Source organism: Oncorhynchus mykiss, chromosome 27 (genome assembly GCF_057628025.1).
Source record: "Oncorhynchus mykiss isolate SJ-2025 chromosome 27, ASM5762802v1, whole genome shotgun sequence".
In the NCBI taxonomy this organism is placed as follows: Eukaryota; Metazoa; Chordata; class Actinopteri; order Salmoniformes; family Salmonidae; genus Oncorhynchus; species Oncorhynchus mykiss.
Window position 1 is genome coordinate 46770001 of NC_143048.1, and position 20854 is coordinate 46790854.

The 20854-nt window shown below is 44.3% G+C and overlaps 1 protein-coding gene across 1 annotated transcript in view; it reads left to right on the top strand.

The window, feature by feature from the left end:
- mtus2b (microtubule associated tumor suppressor candidate 2b) overlaps positions 1–20854 on the top strand; it is a 185833-nt gene that overhangs the window by 123318 nt on the left and 41661 nt on the right. Inside the window, exon 6 of the mRNA XM_090223907.1 lies at positions 583–717. Within this exon, the coding sequence (XP_090080033.1) occupies positions 583–717 (135 nt within the window). The remainder of the gene's footprint in view (positions 1–582; positions 718–20854) is intronic.

Consider the following 20854-nt stretch of genomic DNA (forward strand, 5'->3'; position numbering starts at 1 on the left):
GTTATGAATAAGGGTTAGGGTTACGTTAGGGTTACGTTATGGTTACGTTAGAGTTACTCTCTGATTCAGGGGCGTTGGGTTACATGTGGAAACATTTATGATGTTATGAATAACTGAGTTCTAACCCTAACGTAACCCTAACCTAACCCTAACATAACCCTAACCTAACCCTAACGTAACCCTAACCCTAACCTAACCCTAACGTAACCCTAACCTAACCCTAACGTAACCCTAACCCTAACCTAACCCTAACGTAACCCTAACCTAACCCTAACCCTAACCTAACCCTAACTTAACCCTAACCCTAAAGTAACCCTAACCTAACCCTAACGTAACCCTAACGTAAACCTAACCCTAACGTAACCCTAACCCTAACCCTAATGTAACCCTAACCCTAACGTAACCCTAACCCTAACCTAACCCTAACGTAACCCTAACCTAACCATAACCTAACCCTAACCTAACCCTAACGTAACCCTAACCCTAACCTAACCCTATCCTAACCCTAACCTAACCCTAACCTAACCCTAACGTAACCCTAACCCTAACCTCATTGTTTCCCTCCGTCTGTCCCCTCTCTAGGTCCAAGCAGTGGTAGTGATGACATCCCCCTTCACCTGTCCCCTGTACCCCCCAGCCAGAGCAGCCCCCAGCCCCCCAACGCCCCTGCCCTCCACCGTCGCTCCGTGCTGCCCCCGGCCCGGGTCTCTCCCACAGGTAAGCTCTACCCCCCCACACCAAGTCCTCCACCCATCCTGTGTGTGTAACATGACTATGTAGTCTGTATATCTCAGAGTCTAGGTGGTGTTAACATGACTCTGTAGTCTGTATATCTCAGAGTCTAGGTGGTGTTAACATGACTCTGTAGTCTGTATATCTCAGAGTCTAGGTGGTGTTAACATGACTCTGTAGTCTGTATATCTCAGAGTCTAGGTGGTGTTAACATGACTCTAGTCTGTATATCTCAGAGTCTAGGTGGTGTTAACATGACTCTGTAGTCTGTATATCTCAGAGTCTAGGTGGTGTTAACATGACTCTGTATATCTCAGAGTCTAGGTGGTGTTAACATGACTCTGTATATCTCAGAGTCTAGGTGGTGTTAACATGACTCTAGTCTGTATATCTCAGAGTCTAGGTGGTGTTAACATGACTCTGTATATCTCAGAGTCTAGGTGGTGTTAACATGACTCTGTAGTCTGTATATCTCAGAGTCTAGGTGGTGTTAACATGACTCTCTCTAGTCTGTATATCTCAGAGTCTAGGTGGTGTTAACATAACTCTAGTCTGTATATCTCAGAGTCTAGGTGGTGTTAACATGACTCTGTATATCTCAGAGTCTAGGTGGTGTTAACATGACTCTGTAGTCTGTATATCTCAGAGTCTAGGTGGTGTTAACATGACTCTGTATATCTCAGAGTCTAGGTGGTGTTAACATGACTCTGTAGTCTGTATATCTCAGAGTCTAGGTGGTGTTAACATGACTCTGTAGTCTGTATATCTCAGAGTCTAGGTGGTGTTAACATGACTCTAGTCTGTATATCTCAGAGTCTAGGTGGTGTTAACATGACTCTGTAGTCTGTATATCTCAGAGTCTAGGTGGTGTTAACATGACTCTAGTCTGTATATCTCAGAGTCTAGGTGGTGTTAACATGACTCTGTATATCTCAGAGTCTAGGTGGTGTTAACATGACTCTGTAGTCTGTATATCTTAGAGTCTAGGTGGTGTTAACATGACTCTGTAGTCTGTATATCTCAGAGTCTAGGTGGTGTTAACATGACTCTGTATGTCTCAGAGTCTAGGTGGTGTTAACATGACTCTGTAGTCTGTATATCTCAGAGTCTAGGTGGTGTTAACATGACTCTAGTCTGTATATCTCAGAGTCTAGGTGGTGTTAACATGACTCTGTAGTCTGTATATCTCAGAGTCTAGGTGGTGTTAACATGACTCTGTATGTCTCAGAGTCTAGGTGGTGTTAACATGACTCTAGTCTGTATATCTCAGAGTCTAGGTGGTGTTAACATGACTCTAGTCTGTATGTCTCAGAGTCTAGGAGGTGTTAACATGACTCTGTAGTCTGTATATCTCAGAGTCTAGGAGGTGTTAACATGACTCTGTAGTCTGTATATCTCAGAGTCTAGGTGGTGTTAACATGACTCTGTATGTCTCAGAGTCTAGGTGGTTTTAACATGACTCTAGTCTGTATATCTCAGAGTCTAGGTGGTGTTAACATGACTCTAGTCTGTACATCTCAGAGTCTAGGTGGTGTTAACATGACTCTGTAGTCTGTATGTCTCAGAGTCTAGGTGGTGTTAACATGACTCTGTAGTCTGTATATCTTAGAGTCTAGGTGGTGTTAACATGACTCTAGTCTGTATATCTCAGAGTCTAGGTGGTGTTAACATGACTCTGTAGTCTGTATGTCTCAGAGTCTAGGTGGTGTTAACATGACTCTGTATATCTCAGAGTCTAGGTGGTGTTAACATGACTCTGTAGTCTGTATATCTCAGAGTCTAGGTGGTGTTAACATGACTCTGTATATCTCAGAGTCTAGGTGGTGTTAACATGACTCTGTAGTCTGTATATCTCAGAGTCTAGGTGGTGTTAACATGACTCTGTTGTCTGTATATCTCAGAGTCTAGGTGGTGTTAACATGACTCTGTTGTCTGTATGTCTCAGAGTCTAGGTGGTGTTAACATGACTCTAGTCTGTATATCTCAGAGTCTAGGTGGTGTTAACATGACTCTAGTCTGTACATCTCAGAGTCTAGGTGGTGTTAACATGACTCTGTAGTCTGTATGTCTCAGAGTCTAGGTGGTGTTAACATGACTCTAGTCTGTATATCTCAGAGTCTAGGTGGTGTTAACATGACTCTAGTCTGTACATCTCAGAGTCTAGGTGGTGTTAACATGACTCTGTAGTCTGTATGTCTCAGAGTCTAGGTGGTGTTAACATGACTCTGTAGTCTGTATATCTTAGAGTCTAGGTGGTGTTAACATGACTCTAGTCTGTATATCTCAGAGTCTAGGTGGTGTTAACATGACTCTGTAGTCTGTATGTCTCAGAGTCTAGGTGGTGTTAACATGACTCTGTATATCTCAGAGTCTAGGTGGTGTTAACATGACTCTGTAGTCTGTATATCTCAGAGTCTAGGTGGTGTTAACATGACTCTGTATATCTCAGAGTCTAGGTGGTGTTAACATGACTCTGTAGTCTGTATATCTCAGAGTCTAGGTGGTGTTAACATGACTCTGTTGTCTGTATATCTCAGAGTCTAGGTGGTGTTAACATGACTCTGTAGTCTGTATATCTCAGAGTCTAGGTGGTGTTAACATGACTCTGTAGTCTGTATGTCTCAGAGTCTAGGTGGTGTTAACATGACTCTGTATATCTCAGAGTCTAGGTGGTGTTAACATGACTCTAGTCTGTATGTCTCAGAGTCTAGGTGGTGTTAACATGACTCTGTATGTCTGTATGTCTCAGAGTCTAGGTGGTGTTAACATGACTCTGTAGTCTGTATGTCTCAGAGTCTAGGTGGTGTTAACATGACTCTGTAGTCTGTATGTCTCAGAGTCTAGGTGGTGTTAACATGACTCTGTAGTCTGTATATCTCAGAGTCTAGGTGGTGTCAACATGACTCTAGTCTGTATATCTCAGAGTCTAGGTGGTGTTAACATGACTCTAGTCTGTATATCTCAGAGTCTAGGTGGTGTTAACATGACTCTGTAGTCTGTATATCTCAGAGTCTAGGTGGTGTTAACATGACTCTGTAGTCTGTATATCTCAGAGTCTAGGTGGTGTTAACATGACTGTAGTCTGTATATCTCAGAGTCTAGGTGGTGTTAACATGACTCTGTAGTCTGTATATCTCAGAGTCTAGGTGGTGTTAACATGACTCTGTAGTCTGTATATCTCAGAGTCTAGGTGGTGTTAACATGACTCTGTAGTCTGTATATCTCAGAGTCTAGGTGGTGTTAACATGACTCTGTATATCTCAGAGTCTAGGTGGTGTTAACATGACTCTAGTCTGTATGTCTCAGAGTCTAGGTGGTGTTAACATTACTCTGTATGTCTCAGAGTCTAGGTGGTGTTAACATGACTCTGTAGTCTGTATGTCTCAGAGTCTAGGTGGTGTTAACATGACTCTAGTCTGTATATCTCAGAGTCTAGGTGGTGTTAACATGACTCTCTCTAACATGTCTCTCTCTCTCTCTCTCTAGTTCTATGCCTAACTCTCTCTCTCTCCTCTCTCTCCTCTCTCTCTCTCTATCTCCTCTCTCTCTCTCTTCTCTCTCTCTATCTATCTCTCTCTCTCTCTCTCTCTCTCTCTCTCTCTCCTCTCCTCTCTCTTCCCTCTCCTCTCTCTCTCATCTCTCTCACACTGTTCTTCTTATCTCTCTCCCTCCTCTCTCTCTCTCTCTCTCTCTCTCTCTCTCTCTCTCTCCTCTCTCTTCTCTTCTCTCCTCTCTCCTCCTATCTCCTCTCCTCTCTCTCTCTCTCTCTCTCTCTCTCTCTCTCTCCCTCTCTCTCTCTCTCTCTCTAGTTCTATGCCTCTCTCTCTCTCTCTCTCCTCTCTCTCTCTCTCCTCTCTCTCTCTCTCTCTCTCTCTCTCCTCTCTCTCTCAATTCAATTCAATTCAAGGGCTTTATTGGTATGGGAAACATGTGTTAACATTGCCAAAGCAAGTGAGGTAGATAATATATAAAGTGAGATAAACAATACAAATTAACAGTAAACATTACACATACAGAAGTTTCAAAACAATAAAGACATTACAAATGTCATATTATATATATACAGTGTTTTAACAATGTACAAATGGTTAAAGGACACAAGATAAAATAAATAAGCATAAATATGGGTTGTATTTACAATGGTGTGTGTTCTTCACTGGTTGCCCTTTTCTCGTGGCAACAGGTCACAAATCTTGCTGCTGTGGTGGCACACTGTGGAATTTCACCCAGTAGATATGGGAGTTTTTCAAATTTGGATTTGTTTTCGAATTCTTTGTGGATCTGTGTAATCTGAGGGAAATATGTCTCTCTAGTATGGTCATACATTGGGCAGGAGGTTAGGAAGTGCAGCTCAGTTTCCACCTCATTTTGTGGGCAGTGTTGCACATAGCCTGTCTTCTCTTGAGAGCCAGGTCTGCCTACGGCGTTCTGCCCCTGAACAGGCAGTTAACCCACTGTTCCTAGGCCGTCATTGAAAATAAGAATTTGTTCTTAACTGACTTGCCTCGTTAAATAAAGGTCAAAACATATATACATATTAAAAAAAGGTGTGGACTCAGGTTTTCTAGGTCTCTGTGTTTTTGGTTGGACAGGTTTCTCAATTTCTTTCTTAGATTTTTGCATTCTTCATCAAACCATTTATCATTGTTGTTAATTTTCTTCGGTTTTCTATTTGAGATTTTTAGATTTGATAGGGAAGCTGAGAGGTCAAATACACTGTTAAGATTTTCTACTGCCAAGTTTACACCTTCACTATTACAGCGGAACGTTTTACCCAGGAAATTGTCTAAAAGGGATTTAATTTGTTGTTGCCTAATTGTTTTTTGGTAGGTTTCCAAACTGCATTCCTTCCATCTATAGCATTTCTTAATGTTACTCAGTTCCTTTGGCTTTGATGCCTCATGATTGAGTATTGCTCTGTTTAAGTAGACTGTGATTTTGCTGTGGTCTGATAGGGATGTCAGTGGGCTGACTGTGAACGCTCTGAGAGACTCTGGGTTGAGGTCAGTGATAAAGCAGTCTACAGTAATACTGCCAAGAGATGAGCTATAGGTGTACCTACCATAGGAGTCCCCTCGAATTCTACCGTTGACTATGTACATACCCAGCGTGCGACAGAGCTGCAGGAGTTGTGACCCGTTTTTGTTGGTTATGTTGTCATAGTTGTGCCTAGGGGGGCATATGTGGGAGGGAATGCTGTCACCTCCAGGCAGGTGTTTGTCCCCCTGTGTGCTGAGGGTGTCAGGTTCTTGTCCGGTTCTGGCATTTAGGTCGCCACAGACTAGTACATGTCCCTGGGCCTGGAAATGATTGATTTCCCCCTCCAGGATCGAGAAGCTGTCTTCATTAAAGTATGGGGATTCTAGTGTGGGGATATAGGTAGCACACAGGAGGACATTTTTCTCTGTTAGGATCATTTCCTTTTGAATTTCTAGCCAAATGTAGAATGTTCCTGTTTTGATTAATTTAATGGAGTGAGTTAGGTCTGCTCTATACCAAATTAGAATACCCCCTGAGTCCCTTCCCTGTTTCACACCTGGTAGTTTGGTGGATGGGACTACCAGCTCTCTGTAACCTAGAGGGCAACCAGTGGGTCCATCTCCTCTATACCAGGTTTCTTGCAGGATGACAATGTCTGTATTATCGATTTCTTTGGTGAAGTCCGGGTTCCTGCTCTTTAGGCCAAAGGCAGATGACCTCAGGCCTTGGATATTCCAGGATGATTAGTCTCTCTCTCTCTCTCTCTCTCTCTCTCTCTCTCTCTCTCTCTCTCTCTCTCTCCTTCTCTCTCTCCTCTCTCTCTCTCTCTCTCTCTTTCTCCTTCTCTCTCTCCTCTCTCTCTCTCTCCTCTCTCTCTCTCTCTCTCTCTCTCTCTCTCTCTCTCTCTCCTTCTCTCTCTCCTCTCTCTCTCTCTCTCTCTCTCTCTGTAACACCAGCTTGACACGGTCTCTGACCACATGGCCATTGGTATCCCCATGTCTGCTCTTACAGATGAACAGATATGGGTATGTGAGAAGCAGAGAAGCAGCAGTCGTACACACACACACACACACACGCACACACACACACACACACACACACACACACACACACGCACACATACCTGGGTTCAAGAAGTATCTTTTTTCTTTCACACATGATCAAGCTTTCCTGACGCAATAGAACCAATCGCATAGTCCAGAAAAGTACAAACCCAGCCCATCTGGCTGAATCGAACGCTCGAAAGTGTCTGAAAGAAAACAAACGCTGTTTAAACCCACGTCTAGGTTATTCACAGCTCCACTACAGAGACTAATAGAGCTACAGTGGAAGAGGCTGACTCCACTGACTGGCCCATTGGGTCCTATAATGACACTGAGCTAAATACACTTTACTTTAGCTGTCAACACACTTAAATGTTTAATAGCTTGTTTGTCCTCCCGAATCTCTTCAAACCGTTGTTAGATATGTCCGCAATTCAGAGGCTGTGAATGTGCAGAGATTAAGCATGAATCCCTTAGTAGTACTTGGTGCGTAAATTAATGTGTATGTGAGAATATTTTTATTGAATCCTAGAAGGCAATTGAAGAGTGAATGCATATATTGTCATTGTAAAAAAAAGTGAGAGACACAGCAATGATTTAAGAGCAAAAAGTCTCTAAGGAGCATTACCATTGAGACCTCTTGTATCACGTAGATAGTACTGTGTGTCCCCGACGCCATGCTTTTGTCGACATTGTCCTTGCAGCCCTGCGCTGTACTGTAGACGTGGGTCCGGCTGCCCTCTAGTGGTAGCAGGGTGTACTGTAGGTGCGTTAAGCAGAACACTGCGGTAGTACCGGTGGGCTCTGGCCAAGAATCATGGAGGAAAACTGGTACTGGGCTGCCACCTAGTGGCCACCTTCTGTCTCACACACCATCTACTGTACTGTATCGTCTCTCTGTTTTATCAATTCAATTTTAAAGGGGCTTTATTGGCACGGGGGAAACATATGTTAACGTTGCCAAAGCAAGTGAAATAGTTAATGTACAAAGGTGAAATAGACAATAAAAAATGAACAATAAACATTCCACTCAAAAAAGTTTGAAAAATAATAAAGACATTTCAAATGTATTTGTATGTAATAATACAGTGTTGTAATGATGTGTAAATGGTTAAAGTACAAAAGGGAAAATAATGTTTCTTCTTCACTGGTTGACCTTTTCTTGTGGCAACAGATCACAAATCTTGGTATTTCACCCAAAAGATATGGGATTTAACCAAAATTGCATTTGTTTTCTAATTCTTTGTGTGTCTGTGTTTAATCTGAGGGAAATATGCGTCTCTAATATGGTCATATATTTGACAGGAGGTTAGGAAGTGCATCTCAGTTTCCAGCTCATTTTGTGGGCAGTGTTGCACATAGCCTGTCTTCTCTCGAGAGCCAGGTCTCTCTCGCTCTCTCTCTCTCTCTCTCTCTCTCTCTCTCTCTCTCTCTCTCTCTCTCTCTCTCTCTCTCTCTCTCTCTCTCTCTCTCTCTCTCGCTACCTCTCTCTCTCTACCTCTCTCTCTCTCTCTCTCTCTCTCTTCTCTCTCTCTCTTCTCTCTCTCTCTCGCTACCTCTCTCTCTCTACCTCTCTCTCTCTCTCTCTCTCTCTTCTCTCTCTCTCTCTTCTCTCTCTCTCTGTCTCTCTCTGTCTCTCTCTCTCTCTCTCTCACCTTATTGGTTACGTAACATATCGCCTACTTATCTGAAGAGCTCTTTAGATAAAACAGTTATGTTTTAGAAAAGGGTCGTAATAAACTATTAAGTGATTTCATGTGGATAGCTCACAATGTCAGTGTGTCAAGTCAACATGATACCAGAGAGAGTTATGGGTATTTGCAGGGTCAAGTCAACCTGGTACCAGAGAGAGTTATGGGTATTTACAGGGTCAAGTCAACATGGTACCAGAGAGAGTGATGGGTATTTAACTGACAGGGTCAAGTCAACCTGGTACCAGAGAGAGTTATGGGTATTTACAGGGTCAAGTCAACATGGTACCAGAGAGAGTGATGGGTATTTACAGGGTCAAGTCAACATGGTACCAGAGAGAGTGATGGGTATTTACAGGGTCAAGTCAACATGGTACCAGAGAGAGTGATGGGTATTTACAGGGTCAAGTCAACATGGTACCAGAGAGAGTGATGGGTATTTACAGGGTCAAGTTAACATGGTACCAGAGAGAGTTATGGGTATTTACAGGGTCAAGTCAACATGGTACCAGAGAGAGTGATGGGTATTTACAGGGTCAAGTCAACATGGTACCAGAGAGAGTGATGGGTATTTACAGGGTCAAGTCAACATGGTACCAGAGAGAGTGATGGGTATTTACAGGGTCAAGTCAACATGGTACCAGAGAGAGTGATGGGTATTTACAGGGTCAAGTTAACATGGTACCAGAGAGAGTGATGGGTATTTACAGGGTCAAGTTAACATGGTACCAGAGAGAGTTATGGGTATTTACAGGGTCAAGTCAACATGGTACCAGAGAGAGTGATGGGTATTTACAGGGTCAAGTTAACATGGTACCAGAGAGAGTGATGGGTATTTACAGGGTCAAGTCAACATGGTACCAGAGAGAGTGATGGGTATTTACAGGGTCAAGTCAACATGGTACCAGAGAGAGTGATGGGTATTTACAGGGTCAAGTCAACATGGTACCAGAGAGAGTGATGGGTATTTACAGGGTCAAGTCAACATGGTACCAGAGAGAGTTATGGGTATTTACAGGGTCAAGTCAACATGGTACCAGAGAGAGTGATGGGTATTTACAGGGTCAAGTCAACATGGTACCAGAGAGAGTGATGGGTATTTACAGGGTCAAGTCAACATGGTACCAGAGAGAGTTATGGGTATTTACAGGGTCAAGTCAACATGGTACCAGAGAGAGTTATGGGTATTTACAGGGTCAAGTCAACATGGTACCAGAGAGAGTGATGGGTATTTAACTGACGGTCAAGTCAACATGGTACCAGAGAGAGTGATGGGTATTTACAGGGTCAAGTTAACATGGTACCAGAGAGAGTGATGGGTATTTACAGGGTCAAGTCAACATGGTACCAGAGAGAGTGATGGGTATTTACAGGGTCAAGTCAACATGGTACCAGAGAGAGTTATGGGTATTTACAGGGTCAAGTCAACATGGTACCAGAGAGAGTTATGGGTATTTACAGGGTCAAGTCAACATGGTACCAGAGAGAGTGATGGGTATTTACAGGGTCAAGTCAACATGGTACCAGAGAGAGTGATGGGTATTTACAGGGTCAAGTCAACCTGGTACCAGAGAGAGTGATGGGTATTTACAGGGTCAAGTCAACATGGTACCAGAGAGAGTGATGGGTATTTACAGGGTCAAGTCAACATGGTACCAGAGAGAGTGATGGGTATTTACAGGGTCAAGTCAACATGGTACCAGAGAGAGTTATGGGTATTTACAGGGTCAAGTCAACATGGTACCAGAGAGAGTGATGGGTATTTACAGGGTCAAGTCAACATGGTACCAGAGAGAGTGATGGGTATTTACAGGGTCAAGTCAACATGGTACCAGAGAGAGTGATGGGTATTTACAGGGTCAAGTCAACATGGTACCAGAGAGAGTGATGGGTATTTACAGGGTCAAGTCAACATGGTACCAGAGAGAGTGATGGGTATTTACAGGGTCAAGTCAACATGGTACCAGAGAGAGTGATGGGTATTTACAGGGTCAAGTCAACATGGTACCAGAGAGAGTGATGGGTATTTACAGGGTCAAGTCAACATGGTACCAGAGAGAGTGATGGGTATTTACAGGGTCAAGTTAACATGGTACCAGAGAGAGTGATGGGTATTTACAGGGTCAAGTCAACATGGTACCAGAGAGAGTGATGGGTATTTACAGGGTCAAGTCAACAGGACAGGGATCAAATCTGTTAGAGGAATTTAACTCCTATATGTTCATTAACCAATTCAATTAAAACACTCTGTCCGTTTCTGAGAATTTGTAAGATGCTTATTTGCATAAAATGGACAGAGACCAGTCTCAAAATTAATCAGTAGCATTTATTTCCCGAGAGCTCTCGTCATAATGTCATGTACAGTGCCTTGCGAAAGTATTCGGCCCCCTTGAACTTTGCGACCTTTTGCCACATTTCAGGCTTCAAACATAAAGATATAAAACTGTATTTTTTTGTGAAGAATCAACAACAAGTGGGACACAATCATGAAGTGGAACGACATTTATTGGATATTTCAAACTTTTTTAACAAATCAAAAACTGAAAAATTGGGCGTGCAAAATTATTCAGCCCCCTTAAGTTAATACTTTGTAGCGCCACCTTTTGCTGCGATTACAGCTGTAAGTCGCTTGGGGTATGTCTCTATCAGTTTTGCACATCGAGAGACTGACATTTTTTCCCATTCCTCCTTGCAAAACAGCTTGAGCTCAGTGAGGTTGGATGGAGAGCATTTGTGAACAGCAGTTTTCAGTTCTTTCCACAGATTCTCGATTGGATTCAGGTCTGGACTTTGACTTGGCCATTCTAACACCTGGATATGTTTATTTTTGAACCATTCCATTGTAGATTTTGCTTTATGTTTTGGATCATTGTCTTGTTGGAAGACACATCTCTGTTCCAGTCTCAGGTCTTTTGCAGACTCCATCAGGTTTTCTTCCAGAATGGTCCTGTATTTGGCTCCATCCATCTTCCCATCAATTTTAACCATCTTCCCTGTCCCTGCTGAAGAAAAGCAGGCCCAAACCATGATGCTGCCACCACCATGTTTGACAGTGGGGATGGTGTGTTCAGCTGTGTTGCTTTTACGCCAAACATAACGTTTTGCATTGTTGCCAAAAAGTTCAATTTTGGTTTCATCTGACCAGAGCACCTTCTTCCACATGTTTGGTGTGTGTCTCCCAGGTGGCTTGTGGCAAACTTTAAACAACACTTTTTATGGATATCTTTAAGAAATGGCTTTCTTCTTGCCACTCTTCCATAAAGGCCAGATTTGTGCAATATACGACTGATTGTTGTCCTATGGACAGAGTCTCCCACCTCAGCTGTAGATCTCTGCAGTTCATCCAGAGTGATCATGGGCCTCTTGGCTGCATCTCTGATCAGTCTTCTCCTTGTATGAGCTGAAAGTTTAGAGGGACGGCCAGGTCTTGGTAGATTTGCAGTGGTCTGATACTCCTTCCATTTCAATATTATCGCTTGCACAGTGCTCCTTGGGATGTTTAAAGCTTGGGAAATCTTTTTGTATCCAAATCCGGCTTTAAACTTCTTCACAACAGTATCTCGGACCTGCCTGGTGTGTTCCTTGTTCTTCATGATGCTTTCTGCGCTTTTAACGGACCTCTGAGACTATCACAGTGCAGGTGCATTTATACGGAGACTTGATTACACACAGGTGGATTGTATTTATCATCATTAGTCATTTAGGTCAACATTGGATCATTCAGAGATCCTCACTGAACTTCTGGAGAGAGTTTGCTGCACTGAAAGTAAAGGGGCTGAATAATTTTGCACGCCCAATTTTTCAGTTTTTGATTTGTTAAAAAAGTTTGAAATATCCAATAAATGTTGTTCCACTTCATGATTGTGTCCCACTTGTTGTTGATTCTTCACAAAAAAATACAGTTTTATATCTTTATGTTTGAAGCCTGAAATGTGGCAAAAGGTCGCAAAGTTCAAGGGGGCCGAATACTTTCGCAAGGCACTGTACATTGATTTATATACCTCACATTTCGTCATAAATGTCTCTCCTCCTCTTAGATACAATATAGTTCACAAGCCTTCCCACATTGTCTGCCACCTGTTAAACCATCTACTACTAGCCCAAGGTCTCTCCCCTCCCTGGTCCTGTAAGGAACACAGCCTTCCAGCCGGTCTGACGATAGCTCCATTCGTTTCTAACAAGGAACAGAAAGTCCTTGTTCTAATTCTTTGACTAAAACTGCACACATTATATTCAGTATTCTGATTATAATAAGATTCATACATTCATACAGTGACAGAGTAGTATTCTGTTTAATTATAGTTCCAAGTTAAATGTATACATCAGTTAGTCGTTATTCATAAAAATCCCACAACAAAATCAAAGTGTATTTGTCGTGTATAGAATACAGTATAGTGTACACACCGTAGAATGAAAAGCACTCCTCTCAAACATCTGTTGAGAAGTGTTCAGGTAAAACGTAAAGCAGAACGTTGGGGGTTGACTATTCTATCCCTGACGATGGATGGATCTATGCTTCAGCTTCTAGGAAGGAGGTTCAGAGGGGTTGTACCATCCGCAGTCTCCTCCCCTAAACGGTTCGCAGTGGTTTCACCCAAACCCCTGTCCTCTGGTGAGTGCACAGGTCATATTACGCTCCCTCTCTCTCTCTGTGTGTGTGTGTGTGTGTGTGTGTGTGTGTGTGTGTGTGTGTGTGTGTAAGGTAACCAAGGGGGGGAGCTAGAGAGAAAGAGCATATCCCTCATGACCTGTTCCCGTGTGCTGACTGTTGTTGTTATGGCAACAGAGAGAGCTTGAATCAAATCAAGCTTTATTTATACAGACATGGGTGCAATGTGCTATGAAATTAAAAACTGAAATATTTAGTACACAACAAACATAAGATTAAAAAACAAACAATAACTGAACAACTAAAAAGCCCCCCAAGGAAAAGCAAATTTAAAAAGATCTCTTTTAAATATGTCCACAGTTTCTGCCCCCCCCCCCCAGGTTCTCTGGCAGGCTATTCCAGAGACTGGAGGCATAGTAACTAAAGGCTGGGGGCATAGTAACTAAAGGCTGGGGGCATATTAACTAGAGGCTGGGGGCATAGTAACTAGAGGCTGGGGGCATAGTAACTAAAGGCTGGGGGCATAGTAACTAGAGGCTGGGGGAATAGTAACTAAAGGCTGGGGGCATAGTAACTAAAGGCTGGGGGCATATTAACTAGAGGCTGGGGGCATAGTAACTAGAGGCTGGGGGCATAGTAACTAAAGGCTGGGGGCATAGTAACTAGAGGCTGGGGGCATAGTAACTAAAGGCTGGGGGCATAGTAACTAAAGCTGGGGGCATAGTAACTAGAGGCTGGGGGCATAGTAACTAAAGACATAGTAACTAGAGGCTGGGGGCATAGTAACTAAAGCTGGGGGCATAGTAACTAAAGCTGGGGGCATAGTAACTAGAGGCTGGGGGCATAGTAACTAAAGACATAGTAACTAGAGGCTGGGGGCATAGTAACTAGAGGCTGGGGGCATAGTAACTAAAGGCTGGGGGCATAGTAACTAGAGGCTGGGGGCATAGTAACTAAAGGCTGGGGGCATAGTAACTAAAGCTGGGGGCATAGTAACTAGAGGCTGGGGGCATAGTAACTAAAGACATAGTAACTAGAGGCTGGGGGCATAGTAACTAAAGCTGGGGGCATAGTAACTAAAGCTGGGGGCATAGTAACTAGAGGCTGGGGGCATAGTAACTAAAGACATAGTAACTAGAGGCTGGGGGCATAGTAACTAAAGCTGGGGGCATAGTAACTAAAGCCTGGGGGCATAGTAACTAAAGGCTGGGGGCATAGTAACTAAAGGCTGGGGGCATAGTAACTAAAGGATGGGGGCATAGTAACTAGAGGCTGGGGGCATAGTAACTAGAGGCTGGGGGCATAGTAACTAGAGGCTGGGGGCATAGTAACTAGAGGCTGGGGGCATAGTAACTAAAGACTGGAGGCATAGTAACTAAAGGCTGGGGGCATAGTAACTAAAGGCTGGGGGCATAGTAACTAGAGGCTGGGGGCATAGTAACTAGAGGCTGGGGGCATAGTAACTAAAGACTGGAGGCATAGTAACTAAAGGCTGGGGGCATAGTAACTAAAGGCTGGGGGCATAGTAACTAGAGGCTGGGGGCATAGTAACTAGAGGCTGGGGGCATAGTAACTAAAGGCTGGGGGCATAGTAACTAGAGGCTGGGGGCATAGTAACTAGAGGCTGGGGGCATAGTAACTAGAGGCTGGGGGCATAGTAACTAGAGGCTGGGGGCATAGTAACTAGAGGCTGGGGGCATAGTAACTAGAGGCTGGGGGCATAGTAACTAGAGGCTGGGGGCATAGTAACTAGAGGCTGGGGGCATAGTAACTAGAGGCTGGGGGCATAGTAACTAGAGGCTGGGGGCATAGTAACTAGAGGCTGGGGGCATAGTAACTAAAGGCTGGGGGCATAGTAACTAGAGGCTGGGGGCATAGTAACTAAAGGCTGGGGGCATAGTAACTAGAGGCTGGGGGCATAGTAACTAAAGGCTGGGGGCATAGTAACTAAAGACTGGGGGCATAGTAATTAAAGGCTGGGGGCATAGTAACTAAAGACTGGGGGCATAGTAACTAAAGGCTGTGGGCATAGTAACTAGAGACTGGGGGCATAGTAACTAAAGACTGGGGGCATAGTAACTAGAGGCTGGGGGCATAGTAACTAAAGACTGGAGGCATAGTAACTAAAGACTGGAGGCATAGTAACTAAAGGCTGTGTCTCCATGCCTCTTGGTCCTAGGCTTTGGGAGAGTTAAAAGGCTGTTTATCCATGCCTCTTGGTCCTAGGCTTTGGGAGAGTTAAAAGGCTGTTTCTCCATGCCTCTTGGTCCTAGGCTTTGGGAGAGTTAAAAGGCTGTTTCTCCATGCCTTTTGGGCCTTGGCTTTGGGAGAGTTAAAAGGCTGTTTCTCCATGCCTCTTGGTCCTTGGCTTTGGGAGAGTTAAAAGGCCAGAGGACCTGAGGGACCTACCGTGTACATAACATAAAGCATGTCTGACATGTATCGGGGTGCCCAGTCATGGATTGATTTAAAAAACAATCTTAAAATGAATGATAAAACTCACAGGCAGCCTTAAAACCGGTGTAGTGTGCTCTCTCCGTCTGTATTACTACCATCCTGCTCTCCGTCTGGTCTTGGTCTGTACCTAGTTCCATGGCTGTAGTACTACCATCCTGCTCTCCGTCTGGTCTTTGTCTGTACCTAGTTCCATGGCTGTAGTACTACCATCCTGTCAGATCACCTCTCTATACTGGTCAGCATTTTCTCAGTCGGCCCCAGTTTCAGAAAGCATCGCAAATCAAAACAAATCAAATTGTACAAGTGTAGGTGTAGAGAGAGGAGAAATGCTTACTTACAAGCCCTTAATTAACCAACAATGCAGTTATTTGAAAATAGAGTTAAGAAAATATTTACTAAATAAACTAAAGTTTAAAAAATATATATATATATTAAAAATATAAACACGCTAAAATAACAATTGCAAGGGTTTGTACAGGGGGTACCGGTACAGAGTCAGTGTGCTAGGTTAGTCGAGGTAATATGTACATGTAGGTGGGGGTTAAGTGACTATGCATAGATAATAAACAGCGAGTAGCAACAGTGTACAAAACAAATGGAGGGGGGGTCAATGTAAATAGTCCGTTGGCCATTTGATTAATTGTTCAGCAGTCTTATGACTTGGGGGTAGAAGCTGTTGAGGAGCCTTTTGGACCTAGACTTGGCGCTCCGGTACCACTTGCCATGCGGTAGCAGAGAGAACAGTTTATGACTAGGGTGGCTCGATTCTTTCACAATTTTTGGGAATCGCTCGCTCTCTCTCTCTGAGCTCGCTCCTCTCTCTCTGAGCTCGCTCCTCTCTCTGTGAGCTCGCTCCTCTCTCTCTGAGCTCGCTCCTCTCTCTCTGAGCTCGCTCCTCTCTCTCTGAGCTCGCTCCTCTCTCTCTGAGCTCGCTCCTCTCTCTCTGAGCTCGTTCCTTTCTCTCTGAGCTCGCTCCCCTCTCTCTGAGCTTGCCGTGTATAGGTCCTGGATGCCAGGAATGCCAAATCTTGATAAATCTTGACACATGCCAAATCGTTTCAGTCTCCTGCGGGGGAAAAGGCGTTGTCGTGCCCCCTTCACGACTTTTTCTGCCGGGGCGGTATTTATTTTATTGTATTTTTATTTCACCTTTATTTAACCGTATGCGAACTGGAGTGGGTCTAGGGTTTCCGGGATAATGGTGTTGATGTGAGCCATGACCAGCCTTTCAAAGCACTTCATGGCTACCGACGTGAGTGCTAATCATTAATGGAAGGTTACCTTCGCTTCCTTGGGCACAGGGACTATGGTGGTCTGGTGATTTGCTTAAAACATGTTGTTATTACAGACTCAGTCGTCAGGGAGAGGTTGAAAATGTCAGTGAAGACACTCTGAGTACAGGTCCTGGTAATCTGAATGTTGACCTGTTTTAAGGTCTTGCTCACATTGGCTATAGAGAGCGTGATCACACAATCGTCCTGGAGCAGCTGGTGGTCTCATGCATGTTTCAGTGTTGCTTGCCTCAAAGTGAGCATAAAAAAAAGCTATGTTTTCACCAACCAAAGATGTTTTCTTAAAACTGACTTGTCAACTAATTTAAATATTAAATAAAGAAGAAGAAGGGCTCTCCCCAAGATGGCATAGCAGTTCAGACGTATTTTTGTCCTCGTCCTGTCGTGTCCCGTATATATATATATTTACAACTTTTTTTTTCACATACATTTTTAATTTTCCAAAAACTCATCTTCAGAACACTCTCCTGCAATCCGCTTCACCAATTTATATTTATATAAAAAAGTATTATTTACCTCAGATCTGTGATCCTCCGAGAGGCTAGCCAGAAATTAGCCAGAAGCTAGCCGGGAGCTAGCCAGAAGCTGGTCCAGAAGCTACTCTGAAGCTGGTTCAGGGGCTAGTTCAGAAGCTAGTTAGCTTATTTACTGGCTAATCGTTGGTACTCAGCTGACCACGGTTTGTGGTCATCGGCTGTCCTTTGGCTCGAGAATCTATCGCCAGTTTTGTACGGCGCGGTGCAGCGCAGCGCGGCTCGGAGCGGAACAGATCGGACCAATTTTTCTCTCCATGTCCCTGGATTTCGGCCGCTGGCTCTGGACGTCCATGCCTGGATCTCGCAGCTAGCTAGCTGCTATCCGTGTGACTATCGGCTTTCGTCGATTCCGGAGCTAACATCAATTGTTCCGGAGCTAGCCAGCTGAAGAGTTCCATCAATCACTCCTGGGCTGCAGTCACCTATCCGGACCCGTTTTGCTGCCTACGCGGAGCCCCACCGGGCCTTCACAACTGGACTGCCGACGTTGTCTACCCAAGGGAATTGTCCGGCAGGCTCCTCCGGCGCAACATTGCCTGGGCGCCCATCTGCGGCCTGCTAGCCGTTGGCTATCTTATCGGCTGCTATCTGAATAGACAATCGGACAATTTTTATTTCATTTTATTTTTATTTATTTATTTATTTTTCTTCTCGGGCCTCTATAACTATATCTATTGTTTTTATTTTTGTTGTTGTTGTGTGATTTGGATTAATCCCCTCTACCACAAGGAAACCCACTAATCTACTGACGGAACGCAAGAGTTGGCTAATAACAGACCTCCATCCTATGCTAGCTTGCTCCTATGCTAGCTTGCTACCGATTTAGCTGTCTAAATCGCCGTGACCCCCAACCAACCTCTCCACTCACTGGACCCTTTTGATCACTCGACTGAGCATGCCTCTCCTTAATGTCAATATGCCTTGTCCATTGCTGTTCTGGTTAGTGTTTATTGGCAGTTATTTCACTGTAGAGCCTCTAGTCCTGCTCATTATACCTTATCCAACCTATTAGTTCCACCACCCACACATGCAATGACATCTCCTGGTTTCAATGATGTTTCTAGAGACAATATCTCTCTCTTCATCACTCAATACATAGGTTTACCTCCACTGTATTCACATCCTACCTTACCTTTGTCTGTACATTATACCTTGATGCTATTTTATCGACCCCAGAAACCTCCTTTTACTCTCTGTTCCAGACGTTCTAAACGACTAATTCTTATTGCTTTTAGCCGCACCCTTATTCTACTCCTACTCTGTTCATCTGGCGATGTAGAGGTGAATCCAGGCCCTGCAGTGCCTAGCTCCACTCCTATTCCCCAGGCGCTCTCTTTTGACGACTTCTGTAACCGTAATAGCCTTGGTTTCATGCATGTTAACATTAGAAGCCTCCTCCCTAAATTTGTTCTATTCACTGCTTTAGCACACTCTGCCAACCCGGATGTTCTAGCTGTGTCTGAATCCTGGCTTAGGAAGACCACCAAAAATTCAGACATTTTAATTCCAAACTACAACATTTTCAGACAAGATAGAACTGCCAAAGGGGGCGGTGTTGCAATCTACTGCAAAGATAGCCTGCAGTTCTGTCCTACTATCCAGGTCTGTACCCAAACAATTCTACTTTTAAAAATCCACCTCTCTAAAAACAAGTCTCTCACCGTTGCCGCCTGCTATAGACCACCCTCTGCCCCCAGCTGTGCTCTGGACACCATATGTGAACTGATTGCCCCCCATCTTTCTTCAGAGCTTGTGCTGCTAGGCGACCTAAACTGGAACATGCTTAACACCCCAGCCATCCTACAATCTAAACTTGATGCCCTCAATCTCACACAAATTATCAATGAACCTACCAGGTACCTCCCCAAAGCCTTAAACACGGGCACCCTCATAGATATCATCCTAACCAACTTGCCCTCTAAATACACCTCTGCTGTTTTCAACCAAGATCTCAGCGATCACTGCCTCATTGCCTGCATCCGTAATGGGTCAGCGGTCAAACGACCTCCACTCATCACTGTAAAACGCTCCCTGAAACACTTCAGCGAGCAGGCCTTTCTAATCGACCTGGCCGGGGTATCCTAAGAAGGATATTGATCTCATCCCGTCAGTAGAGGATGCCTGGATATTTTTTTTAAATTCCGTCCTAACCATCTTAAATAAACATGCCCCATTCAAGAAATGTAGAACCAGGAACAGATATAGCCCTTGGTTCTCCCCAGACCTGACTGCCCTTAACCAACACAAAAACATCCTATGGCGTTCTGCATTAGCATCGAACAGCCCCCGTGATATGCAGCTGTTCAGGGAAGCTAGAAACCATTATACACAGGCAGTTAGAAAAGCCAAGGCTAGCTTTTTCAAGCAGAAATTTGCTTCCTGCAACACTAACTCAAAAAAGTTCTGGGACACTGTAAAGTCCATGGAGAATAAGAGCACCTCCTCCCAGCTGCCCACTGCACTGAAGATAGGAAACACTGTCACCACTGATAAATCCACTATAATTGAGAATTTCAATAAGCATTTTTCTACGGCTGGCCATGCTTTCCACCTGGCTACTCCTACCCCGGTCAACAGCACTGCACCCCCCACAACAACTCGCCCAAGCCTTCCCCATTTCTCCTTCTCCCAAATCTGCTCAGCTGATGTTCTGAATGAGCTGCAAAATCTGGACCCCTACAAATCAGCCGGGCTAGACAATCTGGACCCTTTCTTTCTAAAATTATCTACCAAAATTGTTGCCACCCCTATTACTAGCCTGTTCAACCTCTCTTTCGTGTCGTCTGAGATTCCCAAAGATTGGAAAGCAGCTGCGGTCATCCCCCTCTTCAAAGGGGGTGACACTCTTGACCCAAACTGCTACAGACCTATATCTATCCTACCATGCCTTTCTAAGGTCTTCGAAAGCCAAGTCAACAAACAGATTACCGACCATTTCGAATCTCACCATACCTTCTCTGCTATGCAATCTGGTTTCAGAGCTGGTCATGGGTGCACCTCAGCCACGCTCAAGGTCCTAAATTATATCTTAACCGCCATCGATAAGAAACATTACTGTGCAGCCGTATTCATTGATCTGGCCAAGGCTTTCGACTCTGTCAATCACCACATCCTCATCGGCAGACTCGACAGCCTTGGTTTCTCAAATGATTGCCTCGCCTGGTTCACCAACTACTTCTCTGATAGAGTTCAGTGTGTCAAATCGGAGGGTCTGCTGTCCGGACCTCTGGCAGTCTCTATGGGGGTGCCACAGGGTTCAATTCTTGGACCGACTCTCTTCTCTGTATACATCAATGAGGTCGCTCTTGCTGCTGGTGAGTCTCTGATCCACCTCTACGCAGACGACACCATTCTGTATACTTCTGGCCCTTCTTTGGACACTGTGTTAACAACCCTCCAGGCAAGCTTCAATGCCATACAACTCTCCTTCCGTGGCCTCCAATTGCTCTTAAATACAAGTAAAACTAAATGCATGCTCTTCAACCGATCGCTACCTGTACCTACCCGCCTGTCC